The sequence below is a fragment of the Muntiacus reevesi genome, chromosome 13 (assembly GCF_963930625.1).
Source record: "Muntiacus reevesi chromosome 13, mMunRee1.1, whole genome shotgun sequence".
Lineage (NCBI taxonomy): Eukaryota > Metazoa > Chordata > Mammalia > Artiodactyla > Cervidae > Muntiacus > Muntiacus reevesi.
Window position 1 is genome coordinate 52,611,345 of NC_089261.1, and position 20,144 is coordinate 52,631,488.

Consider the following 20,144-nt stretch of genomic DNA (forward strand, 5'->3'; position numbering starts at 1 on the left):
TAATAACTTTCCTTAGAATTGATATTCTATACATGGTCACAATATACATAATCTGAAGAATACACAAGTATTTTTTAATTTAAACATGTAAAACACAAATGCTGACTTGACATATATTCACACGTAATTCCTTCTCTCACGTTTACAACGCAACAGATTTCGTGAATCCAGAGGAACTACTATAATCACGATGTGGAACATACCTATAATGAAAAAAAGAAAAGAAAGCTATAGCATTAACTAGCAGAAAAAAAAGGATCAATACGGGATTTCTTTAAAAGGATTTTCAGAAATATAGCACCCATATACGTAGCTAGGTTTTACTGTGAATTGTCCAACTAGGTATTAGCTGTAGCGACAATCATAACAAAATCAGTATGCAGTTAAAAAAATTTTTTTAACAATTGAATGCCCTGTTTTACTTGAATTTTACACTCAAGTGTGTTATATGACAAAGATATATTAAGAAATACATACACAAGCAATGATAATTTGTCCTAAGTGCTAGAAAGGCACTGTGTACAGCACTATTAGATTTAAGAAAATATGATTTTGGTTTCACTCTTAAGTACAACTTCCTTTGAGGGAAGTCAAAGCGTAGTGGTTAAAAATGACTATGGTGAGAGATATTTGAACCAGGTATTAAAAATTCATACATTTTTCAAAGACAGGAATATAGGTGCTGAAAAGTATAAACCTGATAAAATAACAAGCAAAACACATTATTTAAAGAATAAATAACACATTATTTAAAGAATAAAACACATAATTTAAATTAACTTGATACAAGTTAATTTGTTCATCCTATATTTGTTAATCTGTTCATCCTATAAAACTGTATACTTACTATTTTAGTATTTCAAAAGTTTATTCCAACCCATTTCTTCTTTTATACTCTAAAACATCTTCATTATGTTGTTTGATGAGCTAGAAGTAGGTAACAGTTAAAATCAGAAATGTAATTTTCCTGGCAACTTAAAAGAAGGAAACCAACAGTTGATATTTAAATTTCACAAGAGCAATGAGGACAGATTAAAAGAATTACAACTATTCTAGTTAGAAATAAAAGGTTAAGGGATAAAAAAGTCCAAAAAACAATGAATGATACATACTTGTTCACCACAATCTGACATACTAATTTGAGAAGGCAACCCTCCAGAGTTTAAAACCAACTTCTGCAAATAAATTATTCAGTGGGTAACTAATGGACTGGAAAGCCTTACCACAGAGGGGCCAAATCAACATGCCAAAGCAGAACTCGGTTATTAAATGAGGTTGGAGAATGTGTATTTCACTCCTAACCTTGGAAGTTTCATATTGTGAGTGAATGACCAACCTGCGCTCCCCAATTATACACGTGTTAATTAGATGTCATGGAGGGCAGCCGCTTTCTTAGAACAACTGTCTGAGGGATTATGCAACTGGAACTAGGCCTTAACACCGGCTGACACTTGTTGCAAAGATTCATTATCAATCAGAGCTCTCAGCAACATGTTTCATTTTTAGGAAAACTTTAAGAACATACAAATTACATTATAGCAAACATTGCTTAAAAAGGATTGCTGCTGTTCAGTCACTAAGTCCTGTCTGACCCCATGGTCTGTAGCCCAGCCAGGCTCCTCTGTTCATGGCATTTCCTAGGCAAGAAAACAGGAATGGGTTGCCATTTCCTTCTCCATTAAAAAAGGATTAGTTACCATTATTAAGTTGTAAGTGACTTTCAGTATCTTTTACTCCTTTCTGTGTCAAAAAGTTGAGCCACTTTAACGAAAAAAATCCCAAATAACAGGTGTAGGAGTTGAAGGTGGGCAGCAATGGAGAAATTTCAAAACCATTAGCCACAAAACAAAAAAGTTAAACGCTAACAGAGCATCAATACTGTAAGTCAACTTTTAAAAAACTTATCTATAGAGAGACACTATTTCAGAGTGGTCTACACTATAGCTCTGTACTTAGGGAGAAATGGGTTCAGCAAATTAATATCTCCAAGTGTTTTCTTCATCCATAAAAGGTCAATAATAATAGTACTACCACATAGTGTTGTATTTAGAAAAGATTAAGTAAGTTTTCATATGTAGAACATTTGGCATACAGTAAACAAAAAGGTATAATTTCAAACAATGTATTTACACTGTTAAAATCTTATGTCTAATAAATTTAATGGGATTTAATTTGTATTAGTTGTTCAGTTGCTATGTCTGACTCTTTGAGACCCCATGGACTGCAGCATGTCAGGTTCCCCTGTCCTTCACTACCTTCCAGAGTTTGCTCAAATTCAAATCCACTAAGTTGGTGATACCATACAATCATCTCATCCTCTGTTGCCCCCTTCTTTTTCACTAACGATCTGTCCCTATGGCATCTGAAAAAAAGTGCCTTCATAAAACCTCAACCCGTCTCCACCTTCATTAAGAAATAAAGGATAAATAATATGTAGTAAAACTGCCATGCACAAAACCATGCAAAAGAACAATGATATGTTTCATCCTGGTTACACTTAAAAAATTTTTGTTTTATATTTGATTAACAATGATGTGTTACAGGGGTACAGCAAAGTGATTCAGTTATACAAGTATCTATTCTTTTTCAAATTATTTTCCTCCTTAGGCTATTATAGAATACTGAGCCGAGTTCTCCGTGCTAATGAGTAGGTTCTTGCAGGTTACCTATTTTAAATATAGTAGTGTGTACATGCCTGAAATCTTAACATTTTTTAGTCCTTAGGATTTCCCTCATGGAGAAATAGGTATTTAGCAAGCTATATAAATATCCTATCGTGTGGGAGAGCTGCTCCGCAACATTCACTCTCACACTGGTGTTTGTCCTCTCCAATGTTGGAGTAGCGCGCCTGAAGGGAGTACGTACTTACATAGATCCACAAAAAAACGGAGGTGCCCAAGGTCAATCCAACCTTCGGCCAGTTAGGGCTGCCGTGCGCCGGTTCCCGGATGTAGAACTTTGACCGCGATGAAGCTGAAAGGGGACAGAAAGGGTCTCCAAATCTGTAACTTACCGCCTTGTAGGAACAAACCTGACATTTAAATGCATGTAACCGCATTTCATTCCCCCTTCTACTTCCCCACTGGAACCGCCACGGAGAGGTTCAGAGAGGTCGGTAACTCTCCCCGGGCCTCCGTCGTCCAGGACGCCTTCAAACCCTCTACCCTGGCTTTTGCGAACCCTCAGACGACTCGGAAGCGCCCATGAGGGGTTCCCCTTTCCCCCGCCTGCAGGAGGAGGGGCTCTTAAGTCCACTCGCACAGACCCAGAGAGTTCGGTGGCACTGGGAGCAGGGTGGGCGGCGGGTGAAGAGGAGCCAAGAGTCGCGGATGGAGGCAGGCGTGGGCTCCGGGACGAGGGTCGGCGAAGGTCACTGCAGGACAAGCCCGGGCGCAGTCCCCTCCTGCCCTCGCAGGGCTGGGCTCACCCTGGGAGCGGCAGGCTGGAAGCTCGGGCCGGCCTGCTCGAGGAAGGACACTTACAGACACTCGGGAACCTAGCCGGGGCCAGCAGCTTCCAGAACGGGCGCAGCAACGCGGACGGCGCCATCTTGCCTGGCTTCCTGGGCTCCGCCTCCTCCAGCCGCGCAGCTCCCGGGGCCGACGGCGGGCCGAGCGCCCCCTGGCGGGTGAGGGCGCGGAACTGCGCGGCTCAGCGGCCACGCTGCCTGGGCGCCCGCCTAACCCTCAGAATTGCAGTTAAGGCCAGGTACCCTTAGACCCTAGTCCTCAGTTCTGTCTGTAAAGTGGGGGTAGGAAGGAGATGATTGCAAGACGGGAAGGGGTACGGGAGAAGGTAGTTTAGACACTTCTCTGTCCTCTGAAAGTTTATTTCAGATCCCCACCCTAGGGATTTACCAAAATCTTCCTAAGTGAACCAGATAACTGAAAATGAAGATATGTTGAACAGAATCAGTTTGATTGATTTTGGTGTTCCAGGAACTCTGCATTAATCCATCATATGATTTATATGCATCCATCATATGCATGGTCTCATTTCACCTTCACAACAGTCACATAACATGCTGTGGTTATTCTCAATTTATAGACGAAGCTCAAAGAAGACAAGCTATTCATCCAAGGTGACCTATTATTATACCTTACATTTGAGAGGACCTCGTACAGTTCCCAGAGTTTATTTATATGCAGTAGCATAGTAAATCCTCACAACCCTGTTAGGAAAAGAGAATCTTAATATTTTAGAAGTGCCCTGACCAGTTCAAGATCACACATTTGGGGAAACAGGGACTCTTGGACTGAGGTTTTTAGACTCCAGATCTATGCTCCTTACCCCACCCAACAGGTTTAAACAGTTCCCTGAGGCCAAGAGCTGCAGAGCACGCTCAAAGCACCAAGTTCAAAGAGACATTCTAAATGATGTTGAAGCAAATTAACCTCTGTGCCTCAGTTTTATATCTGTAACAGAACAACCACGCTATAGGTCCCTGGGAAGCTTAGAGCATATCTGATTGTTGTAAACAACTTGTTTTTGCTGATCTCTTTGATACCTAGTACACTGACCAATAGGTTTTATCTTTTACATTTGAACCAAAAATTTTAGTGCATTTAGCCCTCAATTCAAACTGATGTTTGAAGACCGTGTAAAAATATGTACAGGTAAAAGAAATAATTTAGAAAGGCAGAGGAAGAGTTAGAAAAGGCAGAGGAACCAGAGATTAAATTGCCAACATCTGTTGGATCATAGAAAAGCCAAGAGTTTCAGAAAAACATCTACTGTTGTTTTATTGACTATGCCAAAGCCTTTGACTGTGTAGATCACAACAAACTGTGGAAAATTTAACTTATATGAAGAGTACATATGTAGAGAAATGCTGGACTGAGTGAAGCACAAGCAGGAGTCAAGATTGCCTGGAGAAATATCGATAACCTCAGATATGCAGATAACACCACCCTTATGGCAGAAAGTGAAGAACTAAAGAGCCTCTTGATGAAAGTGAAAGAGGAGAGTGAAAAAGTTGGCTTAAAACTCAACTTTCAAAAAACTAAGATCAGGGCATCCGGTCCCGTCACTTCATAGCAAATAGATGGGGAAACAATGGAAAAACTGACAGACTTTTTTTTTCTTGGGCTCCAGAATCAATGCAGATGGTGACTGCAGCCATGAAATTAAAAGATGCTTGCTCTTTGGAAGAAAAGTTATGACAAACCTAGACAGTATATTAAAAAGCAGAGACATTACTTTGCCAACAACGGTCCGTCTAGTCAAAGTATGGATTTTCCAGTGGTCATGAATGAATGTGAGAGTTGGACTATAAAGAGGGCTGAGCTCCAAAGAATCGATGTTTTTAGACTATGGTGTTGGAGAAGACTTGAGAGTCTAGTGCAAGGAGATCCAACCAGTCAATCCTAAAGGAAATCAGCCCTGAATATTTATTGGAGGGACTGATGCTGAAACTGAAGATTGAAGGCAGGAGGAGAAGGGGACGACAGAAGATGAGAAGGTTGGATGGCATCACTGTCTTAATGGACATGAGTTTGAGCAAGTTCTGGGAGTTGGTGATGGACAGGGAAGCCTGGCATGCTGCAGTCCATGGGTTGCAAAGAGTTGGACATGACTGAGTGACTGAACTAACAAGAAATAATAAATTTTAATACTTTAATCTTTTAAACATAATGTCATGTAGGTTCATGTTAAAAGCAAAATGCTGCTGCTGCTGTGTCACTTCAGTCGTGTCGGACTCTGTGCGACCCCATAGATGGCAGCCCACCAGGCTCCCCCGTCCCTGGGATTCTGGCAAGAACACTGGAGTGGGTTGCCATTCCCTTCTCCAATGCATGAAAGTGAAAAGTGAAAGGGAAGTAGCTCAGTCGTGTCTGACTCCCAGCGACCCCATGGACCGCAGCCTAACAGGCTCCTCCATCCATGGGATTTTCCAGGCAAGAGTACTGGAGTGGGGTGCCATTGCCTTCTCTGTAAAAGCAAAATAAATGTTAGCAAATTTCTTTTTCCTTCTATATATATATTTCTAGCAATGTTATTGAAAAATGTTTTAACCAAAAATTATTGACCAAAGAGTACAATAGTTGTTTGATGTTTTCTGGTTCCTTTTTACATTCAACTGGTGGCTACATAGATTGCTACACTGTAGTCACTTTATAGTTTGTAACCTAGTTTGAGCCTCCTGGGCTCATGCTCAAGTAAGCAAACCAACCGACTAACATGCTGAGTCAGTTGTTGGTTCTCAAATTCTTGGCTTCTTGTCCAGTCAGCAACCTGTCAGTTGTATATCCTTTCTACACCATCCCTTGGAAGCTTGTTCTGACACAGCTTTTGCTAGACTCCAACAAGTTGGAACAGAAGCTACATGTAGTCAGAGTGTAAAGAGCCATGACTGAGTGACTTAGCACACACACACACACACAGACCATTAGGCAAATTACTAAATTTCACTCCTGCTATTGGAAAAAGGCTGTTTTCTTCTTTTCCCCTGTATCCTTTTACTAGTGTATATTTTGGGAAAGTGATGAAGTATAAGCACATTTCTCTCAGCGTGTTAGAGCTGATGGAACCCTACACTTGGAGTAGGCGGCTGTAGGTGAAACTCCATCTTGAAAAGAATCCTGATGAAGCAATTCTATCCAGGATCTAATAGCTATATTTTGGTAGAAGCTGCTACATGACATTCATTTAAGCAGCTCCAGAATTTGAATGCTAACACCTTACTTATGACCCAGGCAAAAGGGAAGGATTAGAGTTAGAAGCGTAAAAAAAAAAAAAATCATGACTTTGTTTTTACATATATATGTATCTATAGTTTATCAAATTCTTTTCCCATTTGGGTTGTTACAGAATATTTAGCAGAGTTTCCTGTGCTATAAAGTAGGCCACTGTTGGTTATCTATTTTAAATACAGTAATGTGTACATGTCAATCCCAGACTGCCAGTCGATCCCTTCCCCTCTCACTTCCCCCTTGTAATCATAATTTTGTTCTCTAAGTCTGTGAGTCTGTTTTGTAAATAAATTCATTAGTATCATTTTTTTCTTTTTAGATTTGGTATATAAGCAATATTATATATTTGTCTTTCTCTGTCTGACTTATTTCACTTAGTATGATAATCTCCAGGTCTATCTGTGTTGCTGGAAAACCAAATTTTTAGTCCCAGATATTTTTACTCAACTCACATATCCTAGGGAGGCTTAACGTAAAGTAAGGACTGAACACAGTACAGAAAAATAAAAGTACTTCCTACACGTTTACTGACAAGTACAACAAGGCTGTATATATGTTGTCACCCTGTTTATTTAACTTTGCAGAGTACATGAGAAATGCTGGGCTGGATGAAGCTCAAGTTGGAATCAAGATTGCAGGGAGAAATATTTATAACCTCAATATCAAGATGACACCATCTTTATAGCAGAAAGTAAAAAGGAACTAAAGAGCCTCTTGAAGGTGAAAGAGGAGAGTGAAAAAGTTGGCTTAAAACCCAACATTCAGAAAACTAAAATCATGGCATCTGGTCCCACCACTTCATGGCAAATAGATGGGGAGACAATGGAAACAGTGACAGACTTTATTTTGGGGGGGCTCCAAAATCACTGCAGATGGTGACTGCAGTCATGAAATTAAAAGACGCCTGCTCCTTAGAAGAAAAGTTATGACCAATCTAGACAGCATATTAAAAAGCAGAGACATTACTTTGCCAACGAAGGTTCATCTAGTCAAAGCTATGGTTTTTCCAGTAGTCATGTATGGATGTGAGAGTTGGATTACAACGAAAGCTGAGCGCCAAAGAATTGATGCTTTTGAACTGTGGTGTTGGAGAAGACTCCTGAGAGTCCCTTGGACAGCAAGGAGATCCAACCAGTCCATCCTAAAGGAAATCAGTCCTGAATATTTATTGCAGGGACTGATGCTGAAGCTTTAGTCCTTTAGCCACCTGATGTGAAGAACTGAGTCATTGGAAAAGACCCTGATGCTGGGAAAGATTGAAGGCGGGAGAAGGGGATGACAAAGGATGAGATGGTTGGATGGCATCACTGACTCAACGGACATGCATCTGAGTAAACTCCAGGAGTTGGTGATGGACAGGGAGGCCTAGGGTGCTGCAGTCCATGGGGTCGCAAAGAGTCGGACATGACTGAACTGAACTGGATAGCAAGGGGATCAAACGGGTCAATCCTAAAGGAAATCAACCATGAGCAGTTGTCATTGGAAGGACTGATCCTGAAGCTGAAGCTCCAATACTTTGGCCACCTGATGCGAAAGAGAAGACTCATCCCGGGAAAGACTGAAGGCAAAAGGAGAAAGGGGCGGCAGAGGATGAGATAGTTAGATAGCATCACTGACTCAATGGACATAAATTTGACCAAACTCCGGGAGATAGTGAAGAACAGGGAACCCTGGTGTGCTGTAGTCCATGGGGTTGTGAAGAGTCAGACGTGACTTAGTGACCAAACAACAACAACATGTTTATTGATTTATGAAGTATGAGAGTACTCTATATCAAGTTCAGAATCTAGAGAGGGACGGAAGGAGTATCTGAAAGCTTTTATTTAAAAGAAAGAAGCAAACAAACAAAAAAAACATAAAAGAAAGAAGCAATCACAGAATGTTAATATTTTGTAAATGTTAAGTGGCAAATACATAGATTTCTTTTATGTTTCCTTCTATAAAATTTAAATATATAAAGATATAAAAGTGTCAATAGAGAACACGTTACATATCTGAAGACAGCAATTTCACTCCACATCTCCCTTTTGTAGAATTAAAGTTTGCAAAATTATATATTTATGGTTGTTGTTGTTTAGTCACTAAGTCATGACTTAGTGTTTAGTTGTGTTTAGTGTTAATGACTTAGTTGTTTAGTCACTCTTTTGCAACCCCATGGACAGGAACCAAACAGACTCCTCTCTTCATGGGATTTCCCAGGCAAAAATACTGGAGTGGGTTGCCATTTCCTTTTCCTGAGGATCTTCCCCACCCAAGATCAAACCTGCAGCTCTTGCATTGCAGGCAGATTCTTTATCACTGAGCCATCTGGTTATGGTTGATTTATCACAAAAGTGACATGCAAATACATGGGGTAAGATGAATGAACTAACCATTATCATCATCATCACCACCTCACATCTAGCCTTGGATATGTTAACTCCCTACATAGCTGTCATTCAGAGTATAACCTGTTAAATGGGATTTCTATTTGTCAAATAGTGGTAATCTATCAGAGTAGACATTTTATTGAGTTCAGGCTATAAATCACGGACTGTGTGGTCCAACTATCAGTAGGTGCATTTGAGCTAGAATGTAACTCACATAAATGTTGAATCAGACTAGTATTCACCGAGTCTTAAATATTGTTATTCGTCATCAGCCAAAAGGAACATATTTGCCAAACTATATTGCTGGCTCATTTATTCAGTTAGTCAGCTTCAGGTGTTTCAAAGATCAGAAACTTTCTTCCCTCATGGTGAAAACAGATTATTTACAGGAGAAATTTAGAAAAATATAGCAAATAATATTGCTAAGTACTCCGGAAAATATAGCAAATAATATTGCTAAAAGTACTTTCGGATATGAAGCTAGAGATTTGGAAACCTGAGTGAGAAGCTAAACTAAAATTATCACCTTAAGTTACACAATTTTTCTACTTTTTAATAGTTCAGATAGTTGAAAAACCTGTTTGGGGGGGGTTGTGAAGTTTGAATGTTACCACTAAATAACAACTATTTTTTATGAATTCTAAATTAGTTCTTAGATTTTTTTTTCTTTTAAAACTAAAGTTAAAAAACTGGTTATATTTCAAAACTCAAACACTGTTTCTTATACCCAGAATTTTCTTAATGAAACTTTTAAAGAGATCACAGAATTTCAAGAAATTCTGCGATTTGACTGCAACTATCTTATTGGTGACCCATGCAAAACGAGAGGGCATTCGAGATAACAGCCAGAAAACTCAAGTATTAGTCCCAGATTTTTCCACAGGAAGACATCTTACTCATCTCACACCTTCCATGGCACATTAAAGAGCAAGCCAAAACCAGCAAAATATCTGTGTAACTATGATTAAAAGATCAAAGCTACTGGGAGTCTTATTTAACGACTCCATGTAAAGAATGCTACTACTGATGGAATTCAGGATCTGGAGAGAGATAATCAAAAACAATCAAAGATAAAATTGTTCATATGATGTGAAAATTTGTGGTCATTGATAGAATGCCACTTTTAAAATAGTTTCACTGTCGATTTTTAGTGAAATGACTTCGAAGAGGCTCTATTCGGTATCCAGTCTGACCTTGCTTACTGCAGCAGTTCTCTAGTATCCCTGCCGGATACTCTTCGGCTTCCTAAGATTTAAGGATTTCTAGTGACGGGCAGTCAGAGTATTAAGCACTTGCTTGAAGCCAGCTGCAAGGGAGTCAGTGACCTTGAATTCTTCACTACCCCAAGGTGACTCAACACAGCATTGCATGAACTCGCTGATAAAATATAAACACACACTTTAACCTTCAGACGTTTCTTTGGCAGTGCAAGGCTGACTACCTTTCCAGGGTCCTCTTAAAGTAACAAAGTAAATCCTGGATGCCCCAGCCAGGCCCATTTAATCGGTTAACTCTTTCACGCTTTTCAGACTCCATTAAGCTCCATCCTCCCTGTATCAGTTTACAAGTCTCCTCCGCCTCTGCTGCTCAACCAGGCACTTTGTCCACGATCAAACACAGCGCTTCTTGAACACCCGCATTTTAGCATTTCAGGCTCAAACTCTGATCATACAGACTGGGAGAGCCTACCCAATGAATGAAAGGCCAGTCTAGCAATTAGCAGTGGAGACGCGATGCTGAGGCGGTCGGAACCGCAGCCGGTCACTCTTCCCAACGCTTTCCCAGCGCCTCCAAGACGAGAAACCAAAAGGATAGGCGGGGCCTGGCGAGACCCTTGAGGCCTCCGCGGGCCTGACTGCCCCCAGGTTTCCCAGCAAGCTCCAGGACAGAGGAGGTGGGGAAAGAAGGTCATCGCGCCTGCGCGCTAGTAGATGTGACCCGGGTGGGAAAGCCCTCGGCGTCCGCCATTTTGGCTGCCTCTGTCGGTCTGTTCAGTTACCACGTGAACCGCCGACGGAGACCCGTGGGGGGGGAGGCGGCGGCAGTGTTAAGTGAGAAAGGAAAAAAAAAAAAAGACTACGAGGGGAAGGGGGTGTCGGGGTTGGGCGACGCGGTGACACCTGAGGCCTGGTGGCGGCGGTGGATCCGGGCAATCAAGGCTGAAGCAGCCAGGACGACGGCGGCGGCGGCGGTCGGACAAACAGGCTGACCGAGCCGGGCGGTGGCGGGAGCAGCGGGAGGAGCCGGAACGATGCCGGCCGTGAGCCTCCCGCCCAAGGAGAACGCGCTCTTCAAGCGGATCCTGGTAAGTGTGAGGCTCCGGGCAGGCAGTGAGGAGGATTTAGCCGGTACACGGGCCTGTCACCCCTAACCTCGGCCCACCGGGCACCGGGCCACCCCCGCCCGGGACCCCGCCTTCGTACTCCTAGTCAGGCCGAATGCACTCCTTCGTCCCTTCCTTGGGGTTCCCTCTTCGGCTCGCGCGCCCGGGACCGCAGGTTTCCTCCTCCCGGTCCCCACGCTCCGAAGGCCGTGGTTCCGGAGTAGGCCCCTTGCTCCCAGGTTCTAGACGACCGGTTCTCATTCGTCCCGAGCGAAGGGAGGAGAGGCCTGCCTTCAGCAGAGAACCGGGCAACAGGGGCAGGAGCGGCGGCCCGGCTGGTGTGGGAACGCTGCCGGCAGGCCAGGGTGGCACCCTTGGAAGGAACAGGTGGTGCGGATGCCGCACCGCTCATTCATTGCCCAAGCGCGGCTCTCCTCCATGGTCAGTCCCTCCCTCTTCCTCTCCTCTTGGGATTCACCTGTCCCCGCCCGACTCGGGGTCCCTGATTGACCTGGGAGGAGGGAAGGAAGAAAGGCGTTCAGAAGGAGAGGAAGTTTTCTAAACGACTACCCTTGTAGTCAGTAGGGATGCTTGCGTCTCCAGCTTCTCGGCCTCTCTCGTTCCCTCCTTTCTGGAGTAGGGAAGAGACATTTATTTCTTAGTTTCCGAGCGGGAAACAGCCCCACCCCATCACCCTCCTTGGAGGTGGTGCCCATTGCGAGGGGGCGGTCCGGTAGGAAGTGAAAAGTTGAGAGCTTTTAGTTGAGAAGTTCTAGACAAGGGTTTCTTGCAGACTGAAGTGTGTTAACACGGATGCAAGAAATTAGAGAAAAGAGAATATAGGAACTTTTGAAATGGATATTTTTGACGGTAGCTCAGGCTCGATAATTTCCTGCATTTCAGATAGGTGCAGTTTGCATTGTTTTTTTGATACATTAATAAGATGATGTTTGGAGGGACTGTTTACGTTGTAGAATGTCTTGTAGTTTAGGTGCTATAATTAACACTGTAGCACCGTTTTGTTGAGTGGGTTGCCGCTTTCATGCATACATTTCTTTGAAAGAATTAACTACGTTTACCAAGCTGCCACGCTGCAGCCTGTCGAGCTGAAATCGATGGGGTCGCCAAGAGTCGGGCACGACTGAGAGACTGAGCAACAACCAGACTTAAGACTTAAATTTGGAGTGTGTGTTCCGGAAGTGTTAGTGTTTTCCTTTTGCAATTTAAATGTATTTCGTTTGTTTGAAAAGTATAACAACTCCTAGGACCCGGGTTTTCTAGAGACGTTGAACTAACTTTGATTTTACAAGAACATCCATATGCCTATAGGTTTAGTCATTAAGTATGGAAACAAATGTAAGAAAGTCACATCCAATACGGTGTAACTCTTAGTTACCTTGAAATCCTTATTGCCAGTTTTTTGGTTTTTAGACTAAATGGAGTGTAGGACTGTATCACCATTTCAGCAGAAGTTTATTTTTGTATCTTTTGAAGGAGTAATTGGTGTGTAGGTTCGACTGTAATGTAGTTTTAGGATAGTAGTTTGTCGTTAATCTTCCTCCCCAACTCTACTTTGAAAAAATTAAAGTTGAAAAGTTGAGATGAGTACAAGGAACCCCTGTAAACTCTGTAAACATTTAACGTTTTGCCAGATTTGCTTTTTCTCTGTCCTGACACATATACAAGAGTTAAAAGGAAATTGCTGGCCTGATCTTCATCCCTACATGCTTCAGCAAGCATCCTTCTAGAGTAAGGATATCGTTTTGTATAACCATAATAACAATAATTACTCCCTAATATTGTCTAATATCCAGTTTATTAAATTTTCTTAATTGTTAGGGAAGCACTTAAAAAAAAAAAAAAACTTATTTTGAGGTTGACTGTAGAGTTGCACATAATTAAAAAAAATAATAGAGAGATTACCTTGTACCCTTTATCCAGTTTCCCCACTGCTAATGCTTTGCAAAGCCATAGTTCAATATCATAACGTTGATCCAATCTGCCAGTCTTACTTGGATTTCTCCATTTTACTTGTACTCATTTGTGTGTATATTTAGTTCTTTGCAGTGTTGCCACACGTGTAGATTACATAACCATCCCTACAGTCAACCTACAGAACAGTTCCATGAGCACAAGGATCCCTCTGTTGCCCTTTTAGAACTGCACCCTCTCCTGTTCCTCCCATCTCTAACCTGAGACTCTGGCAACCACCACTAATCTGTTCTCTGTTTTTATAACTTGGTCATTTGAAGAATGTTTACTGAAAAGAGTCATACTGTACATGACTTTTTAGGATTAGCCTTTTTGTGTGTGTAACCAGATTCCCTTGAGAGTCCTCCAGATTGTTGAGTGTATCAATAGTTTGTTCCTTTTAATGGCTGAGTAGAATTCTACATTGTGGATGTACCTCAGTTTGCTTTACCATTCATAGCATAACAATTTTTGATTAAACATCTTAAACTTAAAAAAAAGAAATATTTGCTGGTGATAGTGGAGGAAGTCCCTTAAATTCATTGCTAAAATCAATGAATTTAAGGCTTCTTGTTATAAAGTGTATGCAGAGGAAATGTAAAAATCATTAAATGAAAGGGAATATAATATCCTTATTGTTCTTTTACATTAAAAATGAAGAAAATATTATTAACTGAAGTATGGTTAGTATTTGCTCTTGCAAAGTTGTTTCTGCTTCTTCAGTACTTGTAGTAGTTATAGTTACTGCTTTTGATTTCATCCCCTGCCTCCTTCCCCCCAGAAGTTTGCTTAATCTATTACCTTGTAATCAAGTGTTGCTAGGTTAGTAGCTGTTAAATCCTTCCATTAGCATTCAGTTTTTCAGCTAGTGCTTTGTTGTATCCTGCTTGTTCGTAGTAAAGTTATATAAGAATGAAATTGGTTTGTATTTTTAAAAAATTTGAAACACTGATTTCAAAATAATGAAGTATGTTTTTGCCTTAATTTTCAAAAGAAACCTGGTTTACATGTCGGTGTGTAAAAAAATTTCAGAATTTCTGTAGTGGATTTTCCTGGCTTGTTCTAGTCTAGTTGGTATCTGAAATTCAATTTTGTTGCATATTTGGCCCATCTTTTCCCCCCATATTACTCTGCTGTGTTCTGAAATGCTAAGGCCTTGCCATGAGTTGGTCAGAATGTCTGCAAAATATGTCTTAATTTGTCTATAGAAAGAGCGGGTGATGAATTTAATGTAATATTATGTGGGAGTTTAAAGAAGAGTTATTTGTGTTTGCCAGAGGTGTTTTGTTGTTGTAATTACATACCATTTTAACAGTTTGGAAAACTAAGTTATTAGAAAATGTGTATTTGCCTACTCATGATGCTATTTGTTTATCTAAATAGTCTGAGGGGCATTACCAGATCTTTACATGACTTTCTTGGGATATAGTTTAAGCATAGGAATAATGAGATTGCCTGGATAGAGTGAGATCCACACCTTTTTAGATTTTAACCCACTTGGAAAAGTAGTTGGACATACCCTAATACCTTGGAGTGAAGCTAGTTTGGTGACTGTTAGTGTCTTTGCTTTATTTTCTCTTCTCTTTAGATGTTAGTGTGAACTGTAAGAAAAAAAAATCTTAAGTTGGAAGTACTTAAAGTAAGTACAGCATTAACCTATTTTTGGACTATAGCCTGAATGATTTATGTGGTTAGTCAAAAGTCTAATGGGTAAAAATTTTCTTTCCTAGAAAAGTGGAAAGAGAAGTTAGCATAGCATGGTGATAATATTTGCAATTTATTGGAAACTTACTCTTTGTATTGCACAGTGGAACTTCCTGTGATGATAAAAATGTTCTGTACCTGTTTTGTCTGTTATAGCCATTGACCATTTGTGGCTGTTGTACACTTGAAATATAGCTAGTGTGATTGAGGAACTGAATTATTAATTTTAATTAACTTAAATTCAATTAGCCACAGTGGACAGTGCACCTGTAGAATCCTTCTCTGGTCTCAAAGCATCTCAGGATAGGGACATGTTTATTAAGGAACACACTGAGATTAATGTTAACAGCTAGTGTAAGAAATGAAACTCTTTTCAGGGCACTTATCCACACCCACCTTGTTCTTTATTAAAAGGAGTTTTAATCATTGTTGGTGGCTACACATGTTGTGGGTACCTAAAATATTGTAGGTAAATTATTTCATTTTAGTTATTGCTTTTTGAAAAAGTGCTGTTTCTACAGTTAATGATATATAGGTTGGATTGAGTTGCACATGGAATTAAAATTAGGAATTGTTAACAAGGAGATTTCCATGTGCACGTGGGAAGGTCACCTGACTTTAATTTGTATGACAATAATAGTTTTGCAACTGAGTGTGGATAGTAACCCTGAAATTTGTTTTAATATATATTTGCCTGTACTGTATATGTTCAGAATATAATGAAAACAAAAAATTGATACAAAGTTTTAGCTGCTCTGAAGTCCCCTTCCTTCTGTATATAGTAGGTAATCAAACTTTTGAACTAGAATGAATTTGTTTAAAGGTGAATTAGAAAACGAAATGCAGTTTTGCTATAATGTAAATATAGCTATATTCTTAATAAACACTACCTTATAAGGCACAACATTTAAAGTTTTTTTTATTTATTTTTTAATGCTTTTAATAAAAAGTCTAAAAAATCTTATGAGAAGAAAAAACTGATAATGTTGCAGATTCACTAATTTGTTTTCTTTTAACTTTCCATCCTAAATTCTTACTGGAATGGGTGTAGGGTGAACAAACACATAAGTTTTTGTCTTTATGTAAATTGACAAAGCATATGTATTTTTAAATGCTTTATTGTGTTAGAAACATGAAATATTTAAGAAATGATGCTTTGGGGTTAAGAGAGTAGATTACAATACTTGTTTGTGAAGATATTTTGGGAATAGAGTATTCTGGTTTAAAAAAAAATGAATGACTACCTTTTAGTTTTCGATTGTAATGCACAACACTATATGTGTAGAAAAGCAGACAAAAGCTAATAGGAACCTGAATTTAATGTTCGATTCTGTGAGTATCTCAAAGCCTTGCAGTCTTGAACCTTTACTGGGGATTATACAAACTTAAGTTATTTGATGATAAAGAGTTGCCATTCCAGCTGTTAACTTTGAAGACTGGTTAAAAGTAGCTTCCACAGAGGCAGATGTGGTGCTCTGTTTGATTGATGGACAGGAGAGCTAGTGGCCAACTGGCTTTGACAGAAGGGATCTCTTTGTTTAGTGGGCATTCTTATTTCCTTTAATATTTCTGCCTCTGATAATGCATTTCTTAGAAAGCATTGAGTCAAATTTATTTTCTTTGTTCATAAAAGTGCTTTTGGACATAAAAAGCTAAGTTATAGAAGGGATCATACACAGAGGCTGTTTGTTCAGAATTTTGTCCTACAGATACCTGCATGGCTCATTTCTTCTCTTACTCCTTTTATTGATAGAATTCTGCTCGGATTTTCTCTAAATGTTATATTGTGGCGTTCCTTGACCTAAAGCCCTCTTCAACTCATCTGTGTATTTTCTTCCTTGCTTTATTTTTCTCCTTATCATTATTTGACATATCTGATGTATGTGTGTGTATATATACACACACATATATATACAAGTAATTTATCACATGTCTTCTACAATTAAGATGTAGGTTTTGTGAGAATAGGGACTTTGTTAATCAGTACATATTTTTCGATGAAGTGGGTATGAAGACAGTGACTACAGGGCAAGAGAGAGAAATCTTTATCTTTGGATGTTGTGCTTACGTAAAGGTTTTTGGAGAAGGGAGTTAACCTGGGCCTTGGCATTGTAGAATACAGTATTATATGAGGTAATTGTAGGATATCAGGCAGAACCTGTATTACTTGGTAAGGCCTTGGAAGTTGTATTTATGAATGAATCATAGTACTAGGTTTGTGTACATGGCTTTTATCCCATCACAGAAGCATAAGAGAAAATTTTTATTGTTTCTTTTTTGGTTACGTTAGCGTTGGAGGAAAAATGGTACCTGGATTAAATGAGCATATTTATCATATGGACCCTGTTGTGTCAGTCATCGGTAGTTTCTTAAAGCTCTAAAACTGATTCTGATAAAGTCAGGGGTGAGGACCAGTGTATGTGATATTATGAGATAGGAATATAAAATGTTAGAAGGGAGAACATTTGTAATTTAGAGTTGCTTTGTAGGTGTTTTTTAGAAAACTTAAAAATCAAATTCTTGGAATTTGAGAAAGGCTTGCTGGCAAGCTGGTGTAGCAGAGCAGGCCATTTAATCAGTGAGCCTGGCCAACTGTCAGCATTCACATCTAATGTTAACACAACTCTGCTCTCAGTAGGCAGTAGCCCTACTTAGAGGGAGGAACTTAAGATTCTTAGTGGAAAATGATCTCAGAAATAATGTCAGTTGCTGGTGTTGATGGTAAGAACAACAGGTAGAGATTCAAAAGTGATGGTTCTTAGTGTATATAGTAGAATATGAAGGGAAGGAAAACCTTAGTCTTGACTTCTGGGAATTTCCCTGGAATGTCAGCAGTACATTACATTTAAGCTGTTTTAAGATGCATGCTGTACAAACTTGTATTAAAATTGTAACTTAAAAACAACAACAACAAAGCTAGTTTGATTTGTTGCATGTAATTCCACCCCCCGCCCCCCCCCCCCCCCGCTTTTGAGTAAGGTATAAATTGTATTTTCACTACTTAATTTGAAACTAAAATAATTCCATCATTATGGAATTAATCCATTATAGATTAATAAAAGCAATCTTTTTGGCTATTTAAAAGTAAAATGTAAATTGCAATATAGAAATAAATGATGGTGATGTTAGTGTTTTTGTTACCTTATATGCTGTATTCCACTGAGATTTTCTTTTCTTTTTTTTTTTTTTTTTTGAGATTTTCTTTTATAAGTATAATAATATGAGCACATTTTCAGTTGAGATCCTTTGAAATTTCACCTAAAACCTTCTGGGATAATTACAATCTTGTTTGAAGCTGGTGATAATTTTAATCTTAAAGATTATTTTTTTTTAGAGGAAATAGTTGAACATTTCTCTGTAATTTGTAAGAGGTGTTTTATCTGATAGTGTGTGAAAGGAGAAATGAAAGTTTGCTTTAACGAATACAGACCTAGGGGGAAAAAGTCCCTGGAGTTGGTTGTGTACTTCCACACATGGTGGTAGTTCTGATTTAAGAAAAAAAATTTTCTCCTATGTTAATGGCTTTCACTTAATATGGTATCCTGTTTTTCACTTTCGGTTATCAGTGCTTTGGACCTACCTAAGTCAGAATCTTTAAGAAAGGGAAAATGTAGTAACTTGGCATTTATTGCTCATCTATTTTGAGCTAGATTCTGTGCTAGGCTTCCCGCCCCCCTGCCCCAATATTAGCTGATATAAATCTTGTTTTACTCTTGAAGAAATTGTAATAAGTGTAAACAATATTTATGATTCCTTTTTTAAAGTGTATTTCTAATTGCTTCATATACAGTCAGTTCTTCTATATCAGGACATAAGTTCTTGAAAGTCAGTGCATTATGCAATTGCTGACTAAAATCAGGTAATAACCCACAGAGTTTGTGGGGAAAATGGAGTTGGGCCACAGCAATTAAAAACTTCATTGATAACAAATTAGAAACCAAGGTAAGAACCTAGTAAAACTGAAAGCAGTTTTACATATGTAAAATGGCTAACAAATACGTAAATACTGCAATACAAATACTGCCTTTTGGAAGTTTACTTGTAGAAGTGGGTGTCAAGGATTGCAGCTGGTGAATTACTGTGAAGTGATGGAAGGAACATTACCTTAAAACTCAGAGACAGTTGTAACGCCAGAGGTGGCTGGGTGTGACTTGTAACCCACAGGGTGAACTGAGGGGGCTTAGATGTCTGCGGTGTGTGTCAGTGCTCTGCGTGCCTATTCAGCTCATTGCAGCTGAGTGCAGTTTTCTGATTCTCCTAGTATTTCTGGTAGACAAATCCTGCAGAAGCAAACTTCAAATTTAGTGTGCTCAAAATGCCCCTAAGTATCAATCGTGTTGGAGCAAATACATGTTTTCAAAACTAGTATTCTACTGCAAGTGGCCAAACCTGAGCTTAGAGATCACACAGCCTGGGTCGCACCAGCTCTTCCTTCACTCTGCTGTGTGTCATTTACTAAACCAGAACTTCTTGCCTCTAGTACCTGAGACAGTGTCACATTCGTTGCCAACTTAGTTGCCACTGCCATGAAATAGACTTAAACTTCTTCAGACATTTTCTTTGTTCAAAGAAGCTTTGTATCAAAAGTTTCAGGCTAATTCCTTCTAAAGATTTTTGAAAAGGGGTGACCAAGTAACACTTTTAAAACAGAAATAAAATATTACATGTTTTTTCAGTTTGTGTTTTAAAATGATGGGTTTTAATCCTGACTCTGCTTTACTTTATCTTTTATGCTTTTTAAGCCTTAGTTTGTAAATTTGAGTAAAAAGAGAAAAACAGGAGTTTTCTGTCTTTACTGGTCAGGTAGTGAGATATGTTAAAAGTCCTTGGTAAGTGCTAAAGCGTATGTGTTAGTAAATGTATAATATAGGTGTAGTCTGTTAAAGTGGAGAAGGCAATGGCAACCCACTCCAGTGTTCTTGTCTGGACAATACCAGGGACGGGGGAGCCTGGTGGGCTGCCGTCTATGGGGTCACATAGAGTCGGACACGACTGAAGTGACTTAGCAGCAGCAGCAGTCTGTTAAAGATGTTACCTTTTTCACTTAATTGACCTTATCATGGTTTTTTTTATTTTTTCTTATCA

General features: G+C 39.5%; 2 protein-coding genes across 4 annotated transcripts in view; one reads left to right on the plus strand and one right to left on the minus strand.

The window, feature by feature from the left end:
- Positions 1-53: 53 nt before the first annotated feature.
- NDUFC1 (NADH:ubiquinone oxidoreductase subunit C1) lies at positions 54-10,988 on the minus strand. 2 transcript variants are annotated; one of them, XM_065905018.1, is made up of 4 exons: positions 10,751-10,988; positions 2,870-2,973; positions 848-927; positions 54-203 (listed from the first exon to the last, which is right to left on the minus strand). In XM_065905018.1, exons 1-3 carry the CDS (start codon positions 10,971-10,973, stop codon positions 868-870), a joined length of 387 nt encoding a protein of 128 aa, XP_065761090.1. In that variant the 5' UTR covers positions 10,974-10,988; the 3' UTR covers positions 54-203; positions 848-867. The 2 variants fall into 2 exon arrangements, with proteins under 2 accessions (XP_065761090.1, XP_065761091.1); XM_065905019.1 differs by lacking the exon at positions 10,751-10,988 and adding an exon at positions 3,483-3,632.
- A 90-nt stretch (positions 10,989-11,078) lies between these two features.
- NAA15 (N-alpha-acetyltransferase 15, NatA auxiliary subunit) overlaps positions 11,079-20,144 on the plus strand; it is a 69,369-nt gene continuing 60,303 nt past the window's right edge. For both annotated transcript variants that reach the window (XM_065905013.1, XM_065905014.1), the window contains exon 1: positions 11,079-11,366. In XM_065905013.1, coding sequence (XP_065761085.1) covers positions 11,313-11,366 — 54 coding nt within the window. In that variant the 5' untranslated portion in view covers positions 11,079-11,312. The remainder of the gene's footprint in view (positions 11,367-20,144) is intronic.